The sequence below is a fragment of the Bison bison genome, unplaced genomic scaffold, assembly GCF_000754665.1.
Source record: "Bison bison bison isolate TAMUID 2011002044 unplaced genomic scaffold, Bison_UMD1.0 scf7180017864363, whole genome shotgun sequence".
Lineage (NCBI taxonomy): Eukaryota > Metazoa > Chordata > Mammalia > Artiodactyla > Bovidae > Bison > Bison bison.
Window position 1 is genome coordinate 3,616,476 of NW_011494935.1, and position 19,163 is coordinate 3,635,638.

General features: G+C 44.9%; 1 protein-coding gene across 3 annotated transcripts in view; it reads right to left on the reverse strand.

The window, feature by feature from the left end:
• The window catches only part of CCNJL (cyclin J-like), a 64,452-nt gene extending 48,337 nt beyond the window's left edge, over positions 1-16,115 (reverse strand). Inside the window, exons 1-2 of one of the 3 annotated variants that reach the window (XM_010855316.1) lie at positions 16,051-16,115; positions 15,166-15,280 (exon numbers count right to left, since the gene is read on the reverse strand). In XM_010855316.1, the coding sequence (XP_010853618.1) occupies positions 15,166-15,231 (66 nt within the window). In that variant the 5' untranslated portion in view covers positions 15,232-15,280; positions 16,051-16,115. Of the gene's footprint in view, positions 1-15,165; positions 15,281-15,669; positions 15,884-16,050 lie in introns of those variants that run through there. The other 2 variants (XM_010855314.1, XM_010855315.1) reach the window with 2 other exon arrangements.
• Between the last annotated feature and the right edge of the window lie 3,048 nt (positions 16,116-19,163).

Consider the following 19,163-nt stretch of genomic DNA (forward strand, 5'->3'; position numbering starts at 1 on the left):
AGGACTAGATGGACCTTTGTTGGCAAAGTAATGTCTCTGCTTTTGAATATGCTGTCTAGGTTGGTCATAGCTTTTCTTCCAAGGAGCAAGCGTCTTTTAATTTCATGGCTACAGTCATCATCTGCAGTGATTTTGGAGTCCCCCAAAGTAAAGTATGTCACTGTTTCCATTCTTTCCCCATCTATTTGCCAGGAAGTGATGGGACTGGATGCCATTATCTCAGTTTTCTGAATGCTGAGTTTTAAGCCAGCTTTTTTACTCTCCTCTTTCACTTTCATCAAGAGGCTTTTTAGTGCCTCTTCACTTTCTGCCCTAAGGGTGGTGTCATCTGCATGTCTGAGATTACTGATATTTCTCCCAGCAATCTTGATTCCAGCTTGTGCTTCATCCAGCAGAATTTCGCATGATTTACACTGCATATAAGTTAAATAAGCAGAGTGACAATATACAGCCTTGAAGTACTCCTTTCCCAAATTAAGCAACTTTAACAATTAAATGAGATAATGTGCACCAAACATTCAACAATATCTGGCATGTGGCACCTGATAAATGCCTACTCCCTTAATTTAGAGGGCAGTGGGAGCCTTGAAAAATTACACAGAAACTAGCAATTGCTGGAAGGAGCATTCCAACAACAATCTTCACCATGAAAAAGGCCAATCCCTCAGCAATGGAAAATCACTTTGTTTCAACAAGTAAGAAACATTAAGTCTTTCACTCTGTTTGTTAACTGGTTCCTATGATCCTATTGCCTAATACTCTCAAGTCTTCCCACTTCCTGCCCGGTTCAGAGGCCATCTCTTTGGAACACTGCCAACGCCTAGGTCTTCAAGGCCAAGGATATTTTTCAGTGATCCAGCCCCCATTCCTCAGAGTTCTCTATGTCTCAGGATAACCGTAAATGTCTACCGAGACCCACATCCCAGAGCTGATACTCCTGGTCCACCTGCCCGCCCCCTACTCATCAGACTGCCCCAGGCAGACCACCAATGCATGATCACCATATGCTGCAGCCCTGGGCCCTAGAAGATGAAATTCCTCTATGTCTCACCTTCTTTTGGAAGCTTTTCGTATTTCCCCAGGCAATGGGATGTCATCATGGGTATAGTGGTTAAGAGTGTGCACTTTGGAGCCAGTCTGCCTGGGTTCAAATCTTGACTCTTTCATCTACCTGCTGCATGACCTTGGATAAGTTATTTAACTCTGTAAACTTTAGCATCTGTCTCATCTGTAAAGTGGGGGTAAAATGAAGATAATTTAGTACCTACTAGAGGACTTAGGGGATTCCCAGAGGGCACTAGCAGTAAAGAATCTGCCTGCCAATGCAGGAGACTTAAGAGACGCAGGTTCGATTCCTGGGTCGGGAAGATCTCCTGAAGGGAGGCATGGCAACCCACTCCAGTATTCTTGCCTGGAGAATCCCACGGACAGAGTCCATGGACCCTGTCCGCCAGGCTCCTCTGTCCATGGGATCACGAAGAGTTAGACATGACTGAAGCAATTTAGCAGCAGCAGCAGAGGATTTAGATAATGGGAGGTAACATAAGTCAGGCACACAACAAGCACCCATTAATGGGGAAGAGCTTTGCCAACTTTCACTGGCTATTATGACCACTGACAAATACAACAGCCAGAAGTGGTCTGAGATGATTATCCTCAGTTGTACTAAGAATAACCTCCCCCCCAGGAGTGAGGCTAGGGGCTGTGCTATCTTCTGTACAGCTTCTCGGTGTCTGCAGGTAACACACGAGGTTTTGTGACCCCATGGACTGCAACACGCCAGGCTTTCCTGTCCATCACCATCTTCCAGAGCTTCCTCAAATTCATGTTCACTGAATCGGTGATGCCATCCAACCATCTCATCCTCTGTTGTTCCCTTCTCCTCCTGCCTTCAATCTTTCCCAGCATCAGGGTCTTTTCAAACGAGTCAGTTCTTCACATCAGGTGGCCAAAGTATTGGAGTTTCAGCTTCAGCATCAGTCCTTCCAATGAATATTCAGGGTTGATTTCCTTTAGGATTGACTGGTTTGACTTCCTTGCAGTCCAAGGAACTCTCAAGAGTCTTCTCCAACACCACAGTTCAAAAGTATCAACTCCTCAGTGCTCAGCCTTCTTTATGGTCCAACTCTCACATCCATACGTGACTACTGGAAAAGCCATTGCACTGCCTGATAAAGAAGTGGTCAGCCAACAAGGCACGGGACAGTTCAAGGAAATGAACCAGAATTTGTCTTCCCAGACTCAGAGCCAGGCCACCCTTACTCCTGATCTGACTGCTGTATCCCCTTCACCCAAAACAGGCTTCCAGAGAGGATTCCTAGCTGGGAAGGTGCTGCTAGTGGTTTGATGAAAATTCCCCCAGAATTTATGGCCCATCTTAAAAGAAACCATGTAGGGACTTCCATGGTGGTCCAATGGCTAAGACTCCGAGCTCCCAATGCTGAGAGCCCAGGTTTGATCCCTGATTGGGGAACTAGATCCCACATGCCACAACTAAAGATCCTGCAGGGTGAAACTATGACCCAGTGCAGCCAAATAAATTTTTTTTAAAAAGTAACCATGCAAAAGAAATGCTGAAATGTTAAGGGGTAACAGGGAATTGCATCTGCATCTTGATCCAAGAGAGGAAAAAAATGTCTAAAGAAAGAAAAAGGTGATGATAAGTCAAATGTGTTAAAGTGTTTACAATTGTGTACTGTGCTGGCAACTCTGCTAAGTTTGACATTATTTCAAAACAGAAAGTTAACACAAGAGACCCATGAGAGATTTCCACTCAGAGCCAACAGCTCTGTACCACTCGCCCCCGCCTTCTCACCTCCCTGTGTGGGTGCCCAGGTGTTGCCCCCCCGCCAGGGGAAGTTCCTGTTACGTATCACTGCTTTCAAGGCTGCATGCAACTCTGCTTGCTGAAAGTCAGATTTGGGACAGCAGATCTCGAGGTTTTAAGGTCCGAGCTCTCCCACTTAATGTCCAAGTGCTGAAGTCCTTGGAGGCTGTTTCTCTCCCAGCAGATGGAGTTACTGACAGCCATGCTACCTACCCTACCAGGCAGTGAGGTCCAGGAAGGTGAGGTGTGGACTATAGAGCACAGACCCCAGACCAGGCGTCAGTGATGAGCACATACCAATGGGGGGAGGGGAGCTGCTCATATGCAGCAGCTGCTCTGCTCAGAACTGGGGAGACACAGTCCCAGCCTGTCCTCACAAACCTGCCATCCAGGGAGATCCAAACGGAGTAATTCCATTAATAAGTATACAATTACAAATTGTGCTGCGTGCTGAAGGAATAATCAAGGGTTGTCTAAGAACACAGCAGGGGCCCACATTGACCTTGTGTGGCAGCCAGGGAAGGTTCTTCTGAAAAAGTGATGTTTGATTAACAGCTAGAGAACAAGAAGGTTACAGCATGTCCTAGTCCCACAGAGTAGGAAAGTACACAAGCCAAACTTAACAGTGAAGTTAAGGACACCATGAGGAAGTAATAGGTCAAATCAAGAATATGGGGTGTCCTTCAGGACATATTAGGCAAAATTCAATGGCATGAAAAATAATTTTTTAAGGCAATGGGAGGCAGGGAGACCATTATAGAATGAAAGACTTAAGAATAATTTTTTAAAACCTACTGAATAGTAGAAGTTATTTGCAATGATATGACTGATACAATTCAACAGATCAAATACAAATCAAAAAAACAAACAACTGGATTTTAAAAAGGGTAGAACTAAACAAACATTTTTCAAAGGAAATGCAGATGGCCAACAGGCACATGAAAAGATGCTCAACATCAATAATCATCAGGGAAACGCAAATGAAAACCACGAGATATCACCTGACATCTACAGAATGGCCATCATCAAAAAGAACACAAGTAATGGACTTCCTTGGTACAGTGGATAAGAATCCACCTGCCAATGCAGGAGACAAGGGTTTGATCCCTGGAGTGGGAAGATTCCACGTGCCACAGAGCAACTAAGCCAGCGTTCCCACAACTACGGAGCCCCTCCTCTAAGCCCTGAGAACCACCACTAACAAAAACACGTGCCACAACTACTGAAGCCTGCGAGCCCTAGCACCTGACTGCCCTAAAGCCGGTGCCTCGAAACAAGAGAAGCCACTGCGACAAAAAATCGCCCCCCACTTGCCGCAACTAGAGAAAGCCCATTCGTAAGAACAAAGACCCAGCACAACCAAAAGGAAAAAAAAAATACAAATAACAAATGTTGGCAAGGAGGTGGAGAAAAAAAGAGAACCCTCCTACACTACTTGTGGGAATGCAAACCGGTACAGCCACTGTGGAAAACAGTATAGAGATTTTCCAAAATATTAAAATAGAACTACCATACAACCAAGCAATTCCACTCCTGGGCAGATAGCCGAAAAAACCAGAGACACAAATTCAAAAAGATATGTGTACTCCAGTGTTCAAAGCAACATTATTTACAACTACCAAGGTATGGAAGCAACCTAACTGTCCTTCAAAAGCTAAATGGATAAAGAAGATGTGGTGTCTACATATATACAGTGGAATACTACTCAGCCCTAAAAAGGAAATCTTGCCATTTGCAGCAACATTGACGGATGCTAAGTGAAATAAGTCAGAGAAAGACAAATATTGTATGATATCACTTATATGTGGAATGTAAAAAATGTTAACTAGTGAATATAACCAAAAAGAAGCAGACTCACAGATATAAACAACAAACTGCTGGTTACCAATGGAGAGAGGAAAAGAGGAAGGACAATATAGGAGAAGGCGGATTTTAAAAAAGTGTTATTACAGGATTATATTAAATCATGTATGTGAAACTTCTGAAACTTTTATAGCACTATAGAATTTAAAGAACCCTCTTAGTTTTCTGAATGCTGAGTTTTAAGCCAGCTTTTTCACTCTCCTCTTTCACTTTCATCAAGAGGCTCTTTACTTCTTCACTTTCTGCCCTAAGGGCGGTGTCATCTGGCAATACAGCACCAGGGAAAAGGAAATTTTGCCATTTGTCATTCAATTAAGAAAATGTAATGCATGGACCTTATCTAGATCATAATTCAAATGAAACAACTATAGAAGCCATTTATGAGACAGCTGGGAGAACTGAACACGAACTGAGCCATGCTGCTGCTACTGCTGCTAAGTCGCTTCAGTCGTGTTCGACTCTCTGCGAGCCCATAGACGGCAGCCCACTAGGCTCCTTTGTCCCTGGGATTCTCCAAGCAAGAACACTGGAGTGGGTTGCCATTTCCTTCTCCAATGCATGGAACTGAGTCATAGAAGACTATTAATCAATGATAGTGAGTTTTGTAAGAATGGCATAGTTGTTATGTCTTTTTAAAATGGCCTTTATCTCAGTAGATATTTATGGGTGAAATGACATGCTGTCCAAAGAAGAAGCAGGTACTGAAGCTAGGTGTAGAGTACACAGGGATTCACTCCACTATTCTCTCTACTTTTGTGTATCTTTTTAAATTTCTATAATAAAAAATTAAGGACAAGTTCACTCCAAAGAGTCAGACCTATTAAGTCATTTGATCACTTTTACAATGATCAGAAAAATCAATTGTTATTAAGTATAAAGTTATGTACCTCTTCACATCTAATAATTCCACCTATTTTAGTGCATGGATGAACCACAGTGAAACCAATTCCTCTCTGATGCGCACTGAGGTTTTCTACAACTTTTCCTTACACTAGTTCCATCAATCCAATTCCTGATGCTTCTTGCTGTTCTTATGATCCTCCCTACCCTTCCCTGTCATCCCAACCCACCCACTCAAGTCACCAGACGATCATTTTTCAGCTCAGTAAGTAAGTAGCTGGTGCTACCAGCAGGGATGTCCCTACCAAGAGAACATCCAGGCTCTGGTACCATCTGCTCCAGTGACCTACAAGGGGGCCAGCGCCTCAGGACAATTCAAATTCAGCCTCAGGATTCAGTTTCCAAGTGACTCCATGCACACACTGCGGTGGCGGGGCGCAGGGGGAGCCTGGAGAGTTCTGTGGCCTGAGTCCAAGGTGAGCAGGCCTCCCCTAGCATGACATGAGTCTCAGGATGGTTCTCTGCTGCAGATGGGCCTCCCCAGATCCTGGAAAGTGTTCAGAGTTCTCTACTGCTTCCTTTGCATCTTTTAGTACTTTTCCTATTCAGAGTTCCTGATTCTTTTTAAACACAGACAAGAGACACCATTTTGACCTATTAAAATGGAACAGACTTTTTCTTTTTTTACCATTTATTTTAGTCTTAGTTGCAGCATGTGGGCTCTTCGTTGAAGTACATGGACTCTCTAGTTTTGGCTCGAAGGCTCAGTAGTTCTGGTGTGTGGGTTTAGTTACTCCAGGTATATAGGATCTTAATTCCCCAGCCAGTGATTGAACCCGCGTCCCCTGCATTGCAAGGCAGATTCTTAACTACTGGACCACCAGGGAGGTCCCTGGACTTTTAGAAAAGGCTAATACCAGGGTTGGCAAAGTTACTGGGAAGCAGACACCCTCCCACACCACTGGTTCAAGTGAAAGCTGGTGCAACTTTTGAGAATTTATTAACTGGTGAAATACAAAGTTCTTAAAATCATACCCTGTGACAAGCAATTCCATTCTAGGCATTTATTCTCATGAGCACACTCATAGACAGCAGAGTAGGATCACCACTTCAGTGTTGTATAAAATCAAATGGAACAAGAGAAATGACCCAAAAGGCCATCAAGAGGGGGATGGACAAATTATCTAATATACATACATGGAATATTACTCAGCAATAAAAAAGAAACAAACTCCTAATAGACACAACACAGATGAATCTCAAAAGTGTTAAAAAACTAACACTTTAAAAAGACAGACAGAAAAGAGCATATACACGTAACTCCATTTCCACTCTGGAAAAGATAAACTAATCCACACAGACAAAAAACAGCTCAGTGACTGCCTGGTGTTGGGAGCAAGACGGGGTGAGTGACTGAGAAAAGGTACCTGGGAACTTTCTAGGTTGATGCCAATGTTTTATCTCTTGACTATGGTGGTTGCTACATGTATATACATTTGTCAAAACTTGCTGCATACTCAAAACTGCAAAATTACTTAAGATCTGTGTGTTGTATCATATATAAATTAACTTCAGCTAAAAAAAATGAATAAGCAGCTCCATTTAAGTATTCAACAAAGAAACAAGTTAATCCAATCATGGTATATCCATACAATAGAACATTATGCATGATACCTGTAGACCAATAGTTAACTTAGAAAGTTATTTAGTATATACAGTTAACAAAAAAATTATGAAACTATAATATACTGTAATACACTATGACAACATTTATATAAAATAAAATGTATACATTTGGATAAAAAATGGCCAAAAAGAAACATTTCATTCATTCATTCAACACATATATACTGAGTATCTACACTATACCTTTATCATTACAGTGAGCAGAAAAGACCAAAAAAATTCCCTTTGGTCATGGGGCTTCTGTTGGTGGTTTCATAAAACATTTAAATTATTAAAATGTAAACATTTAAAAAATCAAATGGTACAGGGAAGTGTATAAATTCTACTACCACTTGTGTCACAACACACACACATGGTTTGTTCATACACAGGATAACTCTGGAAAGATTCAGGAGAAATTGGAGTCAGTGGTACCTTTCAGGGAGGGAACTAGAGCCTCTTCACCATCCAACCTTTCATATGTGTTTGTTTCTTTCTTACAATGTTCTTATATTGTCTATTCTAAATAAACACAATGAATTGTTTCAAATTTTTTGCAAAAGTCCAATAATCAGGACTGGGTGAAGAAGAACGATATGGAAATGTGAGCATGATATATTATGAAATCAACAGTGTTTTAAGAAAAGATATTTTCCATCTTCACTAAATAAAAGCTCTACAGAAATGTGATGACACACACACACAAGAACAGAAGAACCTACACTAAAATGTTAACAGATTACTCTGAGGAGTGGGGTTGTGGGGGGAATATTACTTTCTTCTGTTTGCTTGTATTTATTTTCGTAGTTTTCTAGAGAAACAAAAAAAGTACTTTGTGTGTTTAATAACTTTTTTAAAAAATGAAGGGAAATCCCTGGCCATCCAGTGGTTAGGACTCAGTGCTTCCACTGCAGGAGCATGGGTTCAATCCCTGGTCAGGGAACTAAGATCCTGCAAGTTGCGCAGCATGGCCAAAAGAAGAGAGAGAAAGAAAAGGAAGAAACAGCAGACCAACAATGTCACCTCTCTCTGGCAGGTTCTCTCAGAGAGAATTGCTGGCTGCACTCCCTTTACCCAAGGGGCTGTGTGGTTTAGAAGACAAAGAACAAGTCAAGGGCAAGGGCACAGAGCCAACCGGAAGTCTTAACTGTCCTCCCTTCACTTAGGGAGCACAGACTTCCCTAGCCAACTAGGATGCCCGCCAAGACCCTTCCCCACTCCACAATCAGAGGCCCGGGAGACGGAAGGAGGATACCCATACCCATTTTCTCCCAGGATACCTGGGAGGCAGGGAGCAGGAATCACTCTCCTGGTTTACAGATGAAACGGGGCCTTCGAGATAATCTACTTCTTCCACAGAAAACGGATAACATGCAAAGATCTAGTCTCAGCTGAGTGTTGAGGGCACACTGGGGCCTTCCACAGTCTAAGGCTGCTAGGACTTGAGAGAAAATGCCAAGTTCTGGTTCAGTTTTGTCCCCAGCTTCCTAGAGAATACAGGTAAGGCAGAGCAGTCAGTGAGTCTGCAAGCCAGATGCCACTTTGAAGGCCATCTCCTCCTGCCTCTGAACCCCATTTCTCAATCCACCTTCCATCCTCTGGCTGCACACACCTCCATAGCAGTCTGCAGCAGCTCTGGAGGATGCATGCCAGAGACTTCTGCTTCCGCTAAAAGCTTCACCCTTACCTCTGGCTGGCTGTCTTCCCACTTGAAGACCACCACCACAAGGCGCCCCTGTCAGTCCCCAAGGGCTTGTCCCAGCCAGCATTCGGGTTTGAAAGGCCTGGGAGACACATTCCTGGAACTAAGCTGGGCAGACACATCCCAGTACATGGTACATTTTCTCATGGGTGGACCTGGGTGTACCTCATGATTTAGGAAGAACTGCTCCCTGGGGGTGCAGAAACCCAAAAATGAGGGGGAAGGGAATAGAAAAACCAAGTAAGAGGTAACCTGGGTCAACACCTTCTATAAGGAGACAGATGTTCAGCTCTGCAGTGGGGACATTCAAGCAATGTAAGGGAAGGAGTGAGAAGAGGGACCACGGATGTTGGAAAAGAAAAATAAAAGAATGTGCGCGCTTTAGGAGTCACTAGGAGACAGCGGTTTTAATCCAGGTGAAGGACAGAGCTGGGGTGAGACCCTACCACACGCAGCTGTCAGAGTTCCAGGAAGAGGAAGGTCCCAAGGCACCTCACCCTTATCCAGCCGGGAGAAACAGGAGCAGCCCCCCAGGTGCACGCCAGGGGCAGGAAACAGCAGAGGCCAGATCACTTCAAGGTGAGAAGCGCCATGCACAAGTGGGGCAGGGGACCCACCAGGACCAGATAAGCGAGGCCCTGCCCTGGGAGTCAGCAATTCCCAATGCCCAGGTTTCTCAGGATGGTTTAGGGAGAACCCAGCCCTTGGAGAGCCATCGGACCACAAACTAAGATACGGAGCCTACAGCGTTACGGAGGGCAGAGCCTTGGTTGTTCCTGGCGCTGTACTTCCATTCTTGGCTAAAATGGGTGGTTTTCTCCCAAACAAATTTATGTTCAGGCTCTGATACAAGCAGGGATTTGATCTCACGAGAGTTACTGACACACTCTGTCTTACAGTTTCCATCTACAGGGTCAGTCCCAGAACCGGGGCAAATATGAAGTGTGAGATAACACACAGGGGCGTGCTTGGCACACTGTCTGAAACATATGAAGTGTTCAAGAAGCGGTAGCCACCAACATTAGCATCACTAAACATCATTTCTGTTGGTGTTTCAGAATTTCTCTGGGTAAATTTAGTCACAGATCAGTACAAATGTCCTTTAACACTCCACTGGTTCAAAAAACACAGTCTCACACAGTTAAAGGCCTTTATGTGTACAAGAAACCCAGCTTCAGGAAAACTGGCTGGGAAGAGAAAACTGGCTGTTTTAGGGAATATACATTCCGTGGCTGTTTGCTCTGAAGATCTCAAATCTAGGGTGATGGAGAAGACCCCAATGGTACCACGTGACTCCGATCCTGGGAGAAGGTGAATGCCTGATGGAGGAAGAGGGGGCTGGAGGAGGAGGAGGCCTCTGGCACACAGGCTCCCAGAGTCCTGGAAGAGAAAGCTACCAGCGCTGTCCACGTGGCTTTGGGAGGGTGGGGGTACTTCTTCCCCAAGTACTCCTCTGAAATCCCCATATCCAGAAAGTCTTCCACATACCCAAGAAGCCTTAAATCACAGTGATGAGAGCTATTAAACATTCTGTTTTACTAACATAAGCACTTCCTCCTAACTGGAATGATGATTATGTATAAAATGGACATAAGTCAAAAGGAGACCAGAGTGAGTTCTATCTATTGTCCTGCTCGTCCAAAAACAAAATTCAGGGAGGAAAATGGAACCTCCCGGCAGAAGTGTGGGAGGAATGATCTAGGTTTCTATTATTCGGGCTAAACCTGTAGGTCTTTTCCTACAATCCCAAGGCAGGACTTTGGTCCAGGTCAGTAGATCTGTCTTTGTGGGGAATTCTTTTCCTAGTCCCTCCTCTATTCCTCTCCTCCCCACTCCCACTCCCACATTATCCCAGAAGAGAATGAGACTATCTACTGTCTAAGTCCATAGGAGGCCAGGAGGCGGCCTTCACCTGATCCTGTCCCTGGCACCACGGCCAGCACTGCAGCCACTCACATGGACAGCCCCCGCCAGGCCAGGGCGACCTCCTGGGGCATGCTCGAGACCCGACAGAGGGTTCCTGGGAAGCACTCCTGCACCACCATTCGAGTGCCCCAGGAAGTCCACCTGAGCCTGGTCCTTCGCCTCTGTGCTCCCCCATTGGCTGTGCCTGCAGCAGGTGAAGCAGTGGACACCCCTTGTCTTCCCTCCATACCACACGCTGGTCTGGTAAAGTTGAGATATCACACAACACACCACACGCCTGTGAGAGGCTCACAGTCTGGTGAGTGGGACACAGGTAACAGGACCATGAGGGAAGCATGAGTTTGGGGCCAGGGCACTTGGGGGAGGGGAGAGAGGCTTGAAGGACCACGAAGTTGGGCCTCAAGCTGAGAGCCATCCCCAGCCCTAATTCCATCATGTGTATCCAGAACCTGCTCATTTTAAATGGCTGGATGCATCTTTTGGCAAAAAAAAAAAAGAAAAAAAAAAAAAGTGGAAGTCAGTCTAATCCGAACACTCCTTGAGCCATATGCCTGAAAAACATCACCAACAGCCTCACTGTCACCACTAGCCTGGTAGGGATGATCTGCTCCTCTCTCATGTTCAGTGAAGAAGTTCAAGGGCACAGGTGTGGTGGGGAAGAATCCTGACTCCCCTGTACTGGCTGGCACCACCAGGCCCCAGCAGAAAAGTAGTTAAATGAGGAAGGGCTCTAAGGCTGCTTCAACAGAAGCAGCAGGGCCAGGTAGGATGCTCAAAGGAGTACTTTAATATTCACAAATGATGTGACCTACACGGCTCAATTTCCAAAATATACAAACAGCTCATACAACTCAATAACAAAAAAACAAACAACCCAATCAAAAATTGGGCAGAAGACCTAAACAGACATTTCTCCAAAGAAGACAGACAGATGACCATTAGTTACATGAAAAAATGCTCAACATCACTGATTTTTAGAGAACTGAAAGTCAAAACTACAATGAGGTATCACCTCATACTGCTCAGAATGGCCATCATTAAAATGTCTACAAACAATAAAAATAATGGAAAGAGTGTAGAGAAGAGGGAATCCTCCTTAACAGTTGGTGGAAATGTAAATTGGGGCAGCCACTATGGAAAACAGTATGGAAATTCCTCAAAAAACACAAAAATTGAGGTGCCATATGATCCAACAATCCCACTCCTGGGTTTATACCCAGAAAAAAAACAAATTTGAAACACCATTCACAACCCAATGTTCATAGCAGCACTATTTACAATACCCAAGACATAGAAGCAACCTAAATGTCCATCAACAAATGAAGATGTGATATACATACAATGGACTACTACTCAGCCATAAAAAGAATCAAATGATGCCATTTGCAGCAACATGGATGAACCTAGAGATTACCATACTAAGTGAAGTTAAGTCAGAAAGGAAAAGACAAATACCATATGATATCACTTACATGCGGAATCTAAAATATGATACAGATGAATTTACTTACAAAACAGAAACAGACTCACAAACTTTGAAAACAAAGTTATGGTTACTGAAGGGGGAAGATGGGAGGAGAGAAATAAACTAAGAGTTTGGAATTAGCAGATGCAAACTTATATAGAGAACAGATAAACAGTAAGGTCCCACTGTATAGCACTGCTAAGCTGCTAAGACGCTTCAGTCATGTCCAGCTCTGCGCGACCCCATAGACGGCAGCCCACCAGGCTCCCCCATCCCTGGGATTCTCAAGGCAAGAACACTGGAGTGGGCTGCCATTTCCTTCTCCAATGCATGAAAGTGAAGAGTGAAAGTGAAGTCGCTTAGTCGTGTCCGACTGTTCGCAACCCCATGGACTGCAGGGCACCAGGCTCCTGCGTCCATGGGATTTTCCAGGCAAGAGTACTGGAGTGGGGTGCCACTGCCTTCTCCGATCTTATAATGGAAAAGAATATGAAACAATATGTATATATATATGCATAGCTGAATCAGTTTGCTGTACACTAGAAACTGACACAACATTGTAAATCACCTGTACTTCAATTAAAAAGAAAAAGGAACTAATAAGACCAGTTTTAAGTCACAGGTGACTCTGAGCACTAACTCAAGTGAGTTTTCAACCTCTAACACGTAAGACCTGGACAAACCCATCCTCCCTCAAGGTAGGCAGCCCAACAGTGAACTAATACGACATGGGTGAGGCACAATTAATGGGGAACTGCCTGCCCTGCTCCTTTGAGTGGCTGAAGGAGAGATTAGAACATTCTTATTTATATACAAAAGGTCTAGGATTCTCAGGTAACTGAGCTGGTTGAGTTTATACTGCTCTCAGAAATCCTTCGGAGAAGGCAATGGCACCCCACTCCAGTACTTTTGCCTAGAAAATCCCATGGACAGAGGAGCCCGGTAGGCTGCAGTCCATTGGGTCGCTAGAGTTGGACACGACTGAGCGACTTCACTTTGACTTTTCACTTTCATACTTTGGAGAAGGAAATGGCAACCCACTCCAGTGTTCTTGCCTGGAGAATCCCAGGGACAGGGAAGCCTGGTGGGCTGCTGTCTATGGGGTCGCACAGAGTCGGACAGGACTGAAGTGACTTAGCAGTAGCAGCAGAAATCATTCCTGCCAGAAAGGAACCAATGAGGTCAAAGCCATTCCCCTAAGCTACAAGCAGAACTGACAACCACTGGCACCTGCAAAGAACAAGGAAACCCAGTTTTTACAGCAGGCCTCACTAATTCATCTAGCCACCACCTCCAGAAAAGGACCAATCCTTATTACCTGTTTACCAATTACCTTATTACACTCCCACTCCCTGCATGTTAACTGAACCATCAAGATCTGGATTTCTTTTCCATATGCCTTGATATGCTTGCACCTTGGGCCATACTGTTCTGGGGAGAAAAACCAAGGGAAGCAGAGGAAAGCCACAGCCCTGACAAGCAATGCAAAACAGAGATTGCCTAGTAGGTACAGGAACAAAGATAAGATAATTGGACTGGAATACAGCTACCCCCTCATGAGGAAAAAACTCTGAATAGCTAATGATTTTTTAAGCAGAACTCCACAGACATTGGGTGCAAATGCACTGGATGTGGGACCTGTCTATGCAGGGACCCAGGAACTCCACTAAGGAGACCTCCCCCTCCCCGTACTAGGTTGGATAGTGTCCCCCCAAAATTCATGTCCACCCAGAACCTCAGAATGGCTTTATTTGGAAATAGGGTCTTTTCTGATGTAATTAGTTAAATTAAGATGAGGTCAAGCAGCCCTCATTCCAACGAATGGTGTCCTTATAAAGCAAGAAAACAGAGGCACAGACAGATATACCGACAGAACACCGTGTGACAAGAGGCAGAGACAGAGTGATGCATCTACCAGCCAAGGAAAGCCAAGGAGTAACATGGCCCTGCTAACACCTTAATTTCGGACTTCCAGCTTCCAGAATTGTGAGAGAGCACATTTTTATTAAGTCTTCAGGTTTGTGGTAGCTTGTCCAGCAGCCCTAGGAAACCAATATACACCTTTTACTACACACCTGTTCCCCAAACCACCCTTCCCAGTCTCAGCTCAGGGGTAGGAGACAAGATACACAGGCCATACCTCTAACCCACCTGGACTCCACCACCTTCCCAGAGCCCATCAGCACCTCTCCCTTTAAGGGGTTGGGGAGAGCAGAGATCTCTCTTAGCTGTCCCCATCTTCTGCCAGTGGAGGCACACTGGCAGGGGAGTGCTGGTTTTCTCCCCACATTCTCCTAGTTTTGTAGCCTCTCCTTTAGACTAGTGTTTCTAAAATCTTATTCAGTCCCATCCTAGATATATTTGGGGTGGGGCATAACTACATACGCCTTAGTCTAGCATTAACCTAACTGTTCTTTATACCATGTTACTACTCTTACTCAAATAAACTTATATTTAAAGGAACTGCTATATCGTTACAATAAATGGAAAATCAGCATCATTTATTCTACGCAGAGCTTGCTAGATACATGTTTTTAAACTGTACATTAAATACACGGTAACTTTTTTAAGTCCGTTCATGTATCCTTTAAAATAATCTAGGGTGACAATACTATGGGAAATACCACCTTAAGGAGTACAGTTTAGTTGTCTAACAACTCTGGGCTCCTATGCAGAAAAATCAATTTAAGCTCTCCAGTCCCGTTTCTCATTCCCCTTCTTCCCGCGAATGTCCCAGAAGGAGGCTAAGAGCAGAAGGAAAGAAAGGCACCAGGAGTTCCTAGCTCCGACGCAGGGCGACCCGAGGATATGGAGTCAAGAGCGAAAGGGACTTTAAATGCCCAGTCCTGCGAGTGACAAGGACGAGGAGGGACTGACCTTCTCGCGCAGGGTGCAGTGGACGTCCGAGGCGACGCGCCCTTCCCACCACGGCTCATCCATCATCGCGTCTGCAGCGCCGCTCTCCGAGGCTACCGGGCTCTGAGGGCACACCCTGAGTGGACACAGGCAACTTCAGAGCCCGCAGCGCGCCCCCCAGCTCCTACCCCGGCATCCCCATCCTCTCTTGTCCTCGGCCCGGGCCTCCGCCGGGCGCCCCCTTCTGCCCCACTCAGCGGAGGACGGTCGCCTCCCATCCCAAGAAGGCTGCAGCGTCCCCTCCCCTTTACTCACGGGACCTGAGGCGACCTGGAGCTCTGCAACAACTTGCAGAATTTTTATCTTCCTTTTTGCAAAAGTTGCACAGAAAGTTGCAGACTCCTTTAGCTCTCCAGAGGCCGGGGCTCAGGCAGCGGCCACCGGCTCGCCGTCCCCAACTCCTCCCCCGCCGCCCAGCCTTTGTCCTGCTCCCACATCCTGCCCTCCAGCCGGGGCGAAACTCACGCATCCCTCTCCGGAGGTGGGGGGCTGCGGGCGCCGGGCCCTTCCCAGGGCCGAGCCGGCTGTGCCCTCGGGTGCCTGCAAGCGAAGGGGCCCCTGGCGCGGGGCGCTCCAAGCTCTCGACCGCCGCCTCCGTAGCCCTGCTCACCCCTGCCGCCGCCGCGCCCCTGCGTGCGCTCGGGTCCCGCCGCGGCTCGCAGCCTCTGGGCCGCCGGGGGCCTCCCTCCTTCTCTGGGGGAATTGGGGGCCGGGCCTCGCGCATGCGCCGCCGGCCCCCGCACCCCGCGGGGCTGGGGGCTGGGAATTGGAGTCTTTCTTTCGCCCGAGCTGGCTGTTTTTCCTGTCCGCACTCCACCCCCGCCTGGGTGGAAAGCTTCCTCTCACCTTCGCGGGGACTCCCGGTGGTCTCCTGGACACCACCGTGTGCTCACGCGGGCAGCGCTGGGACCGCGGCGCCACCTGCGCGCGCCACTCGTGAAAGGCGCGGGCAGGATGCCCCCAGAAAGTTCTATCTCTCGCGTGCGCTGTTCTACCTTTAGTCGGTTCCACCTGCTTTTTCTTTTTAACTAGCCCTGCAATGCGGAGGTGAATGTCTAAATGTAAAATTCCCACGGAAGCCCCTAAAACCCGCTCTTGATTATCCACGAGTCCCTGTTTCTAAAGAAGGCTCAGTAAATCAACGGGTTTTGTTTTGTGCTCCTGCAAAGTATAGATCTACTCATTACATTGAGAGAAAACCAGTGTTTCTGGATGGTCAGGTGGATGGAAAGCATTGTCTTTTTAATTTAGTTTTAATTTGTTTTCGGAAAGACACTCCCTTGAATCAGCCCCTCTGATGGAGCAACAGATTGATTGCTTTTTGTGATACTTTTGGAGATTCACAGACTCGTTTCAAATCCAGCTACCGACTGGATAACTTTTGCCATGTTCCTCAGACTCTCTGGGAACCCTCACGTGGAAACGGGGAATAAAAACCACACCAATCTGCTGGAGATACTGCATCATTAAATAAGGTAATTCGTATAAAGGGATAATCCCCATGGCAAATATAAAACACTCAATAACTAACTGCTACTAAGGAGGCTTTGGTTTCTGACTAGTTTCCTACAGGCAGGTACCCACCTGGAAAGAAATTTTTAAATCGGCTTTGATAAGCTTCAATAGGTGCTTAAAGAGAAGTTTTAATGTTAAAAAGAAAAAAAAAACTTGTAAAAATGAAAAATATTAATGAATAAGCATTAATAAGTATAGGCTTTTAATAAAGACATTATAAAGGTTGAGCAGAATAAGAAAAGTTTGAGGAAATAGAAAAAGGTGAAAATACCAACTTTACACAAATTAACTTTTTTAATAAAATTCTAACGATTGTGGGTAGATGGGCAGTGGGGGAGGGATGACAACACTTCTAACACTTAAATGGAAGAATATCAGTGAGTAAAGCTAAGATTTTTATCTTTTAAAAATGAGGGATAAAGCTGTATGTTGCCAAATCTTAAAACATATTGCAGATCTATGATTCAAACAGTGTGGTATTGACACAAGAATAGGTGGATAAGTATCAGTGGAATAATCTAAAGTTTAGAAATATATCCCACATACTTAGAAACTATGATAAATGTGGCATTTCACTTTTAAGGGGAAAAGGATAAATTCTTCAATAAACTGGCCAGGGGAAATTAGTTAATTTGAGGAAAAAAAGTAAAATTAGGGATTTATTTAAACCATCATCAAATTAAAAATAAGAACCTGTTAAATGACAAAACTAAAACAATTTAGTGATGGTTTGATGTTATTTATTTAAGGGAAAATAATTCATGGATTGGGAGAGTACAGTGCCTTACAAACAGTGGAAGATTCTTCCCAAGGAATTTTGGGCAAAAGTGAATTTTATATGCATAATAATGGAATCTAGAAAGTTAGTACTGATGATCCTACTTGCAGGGCAGCAAAGGAGACACAGACATAAAGAACAGACACAGTGGGGGAAGGAGAGGACCAGATGGGATAATTTGAGAGAATAGCATTGAAACACATATATTACCATATGTAAAGTAGATAGCCGGTGGGATTTTGGTGTCTGACTCAAACACCTTGAGGTGATTGGCAGGGAACTCAAAGCTGGTGCTCTGTGATAACCTAGAGGGGAGGGATGGGGAAGGAGGTGGGAGGGGAGTTCAAGAGGGAGGGGACATATGCATACCCTTGGCCGATTCATGTTGATGTATACCAAAAACCATCACAATATTGTAAAGTAATTATCCTCTAATTAGAAATTTTAAAAGGGAGATAGTTTATTTATGGAGTGTTAGAAGGAGCAGGAAACAGGGCATGATTGACGAGGAGGTCCTATTTTTTTAGGGTAGGGTGAGCCAGCTTTAGCTCACTTGGAGGACTCTGATTGCTGTACTTAGGTTCCCTATATAGTGAGATGTTTCCAGTCAGTGTGGGCTGGCTGACTTAGGTTTAAATGTGTGATGTAGGCCAGACCACTGGGGTGGCCTCCACATAACAAATTAACTTTATCAAACCCAAAGAACTACAAACAAATGACAACCTACCCCATAAAAAAAAAACAAAAACAAAAAATACAAGATAATTAAGAAAGAAAACATAGGTGAATTATTTCAGAAGAGAAGGTCTAGAGGTTAAGGCACAGGAAGAAACAAAAGGCCAGGATGAGTATATATAGATTTGAATAAATAAACCCAGAGAATCACATGGACAGAGGAGCCTGCGTCCATGGGGTCACACAGCCGGACACGAATGAAGTGACTTAGCACTCAGCACTCAGCCATCAAATATCGCCAAAAAGGCAAATGATAAACCAGAGAGAATGTTGTTAACAAATGTGACAATGGTTGATCTTACCATATAGACCTCTTGTAAATCCCTATGTAAGACACTAACACCTGAGATGCAGGAATGGATGAACATGCATGCATGAAAGAGGAAATTCAGATAGACAGTTATCACTTTTAAATAAGCTTTTTTTAAATGCTCATACTCACTAGCCAAGACATTAAACATGTTTTAGAAACGGGGTGTATCTCTGACAAGAATTTCTTAAAGCACAATATACAGGATTGACAAATACAACGTTGGTGGGAATGAAAAGTAACACGTCTTCTAAGAGACAATATAATTGTATTCAGACGCAGTTCTAAGCTGACTGGGAAGCAGACGACACAGCCCAAGGGCCTGGGCCCTGCGTGGCCCACAAAACTGACCCACATTCTCCCCTGCAGCAGGGCTTCCTCCACTTCGTGGTGAGCTGAGCGGGCATCTTATTCCTGGAAGGTGCCTGGCCCTCAAGTCTTCATGAGAGACAAAGATCGCTATTTGCAAGCCTCAGCTAAAACCATTTACAGCCTTTCTACACATATCTTATAGTCACTTTTCTCTCCAAAACCTTAGACTTTTGCGTTTTTTGTTTTTTTTTACTTTCACTGATACACTCGATTATTGTCTTTTATATTGAGATGCTGGAAAAGCAGGAG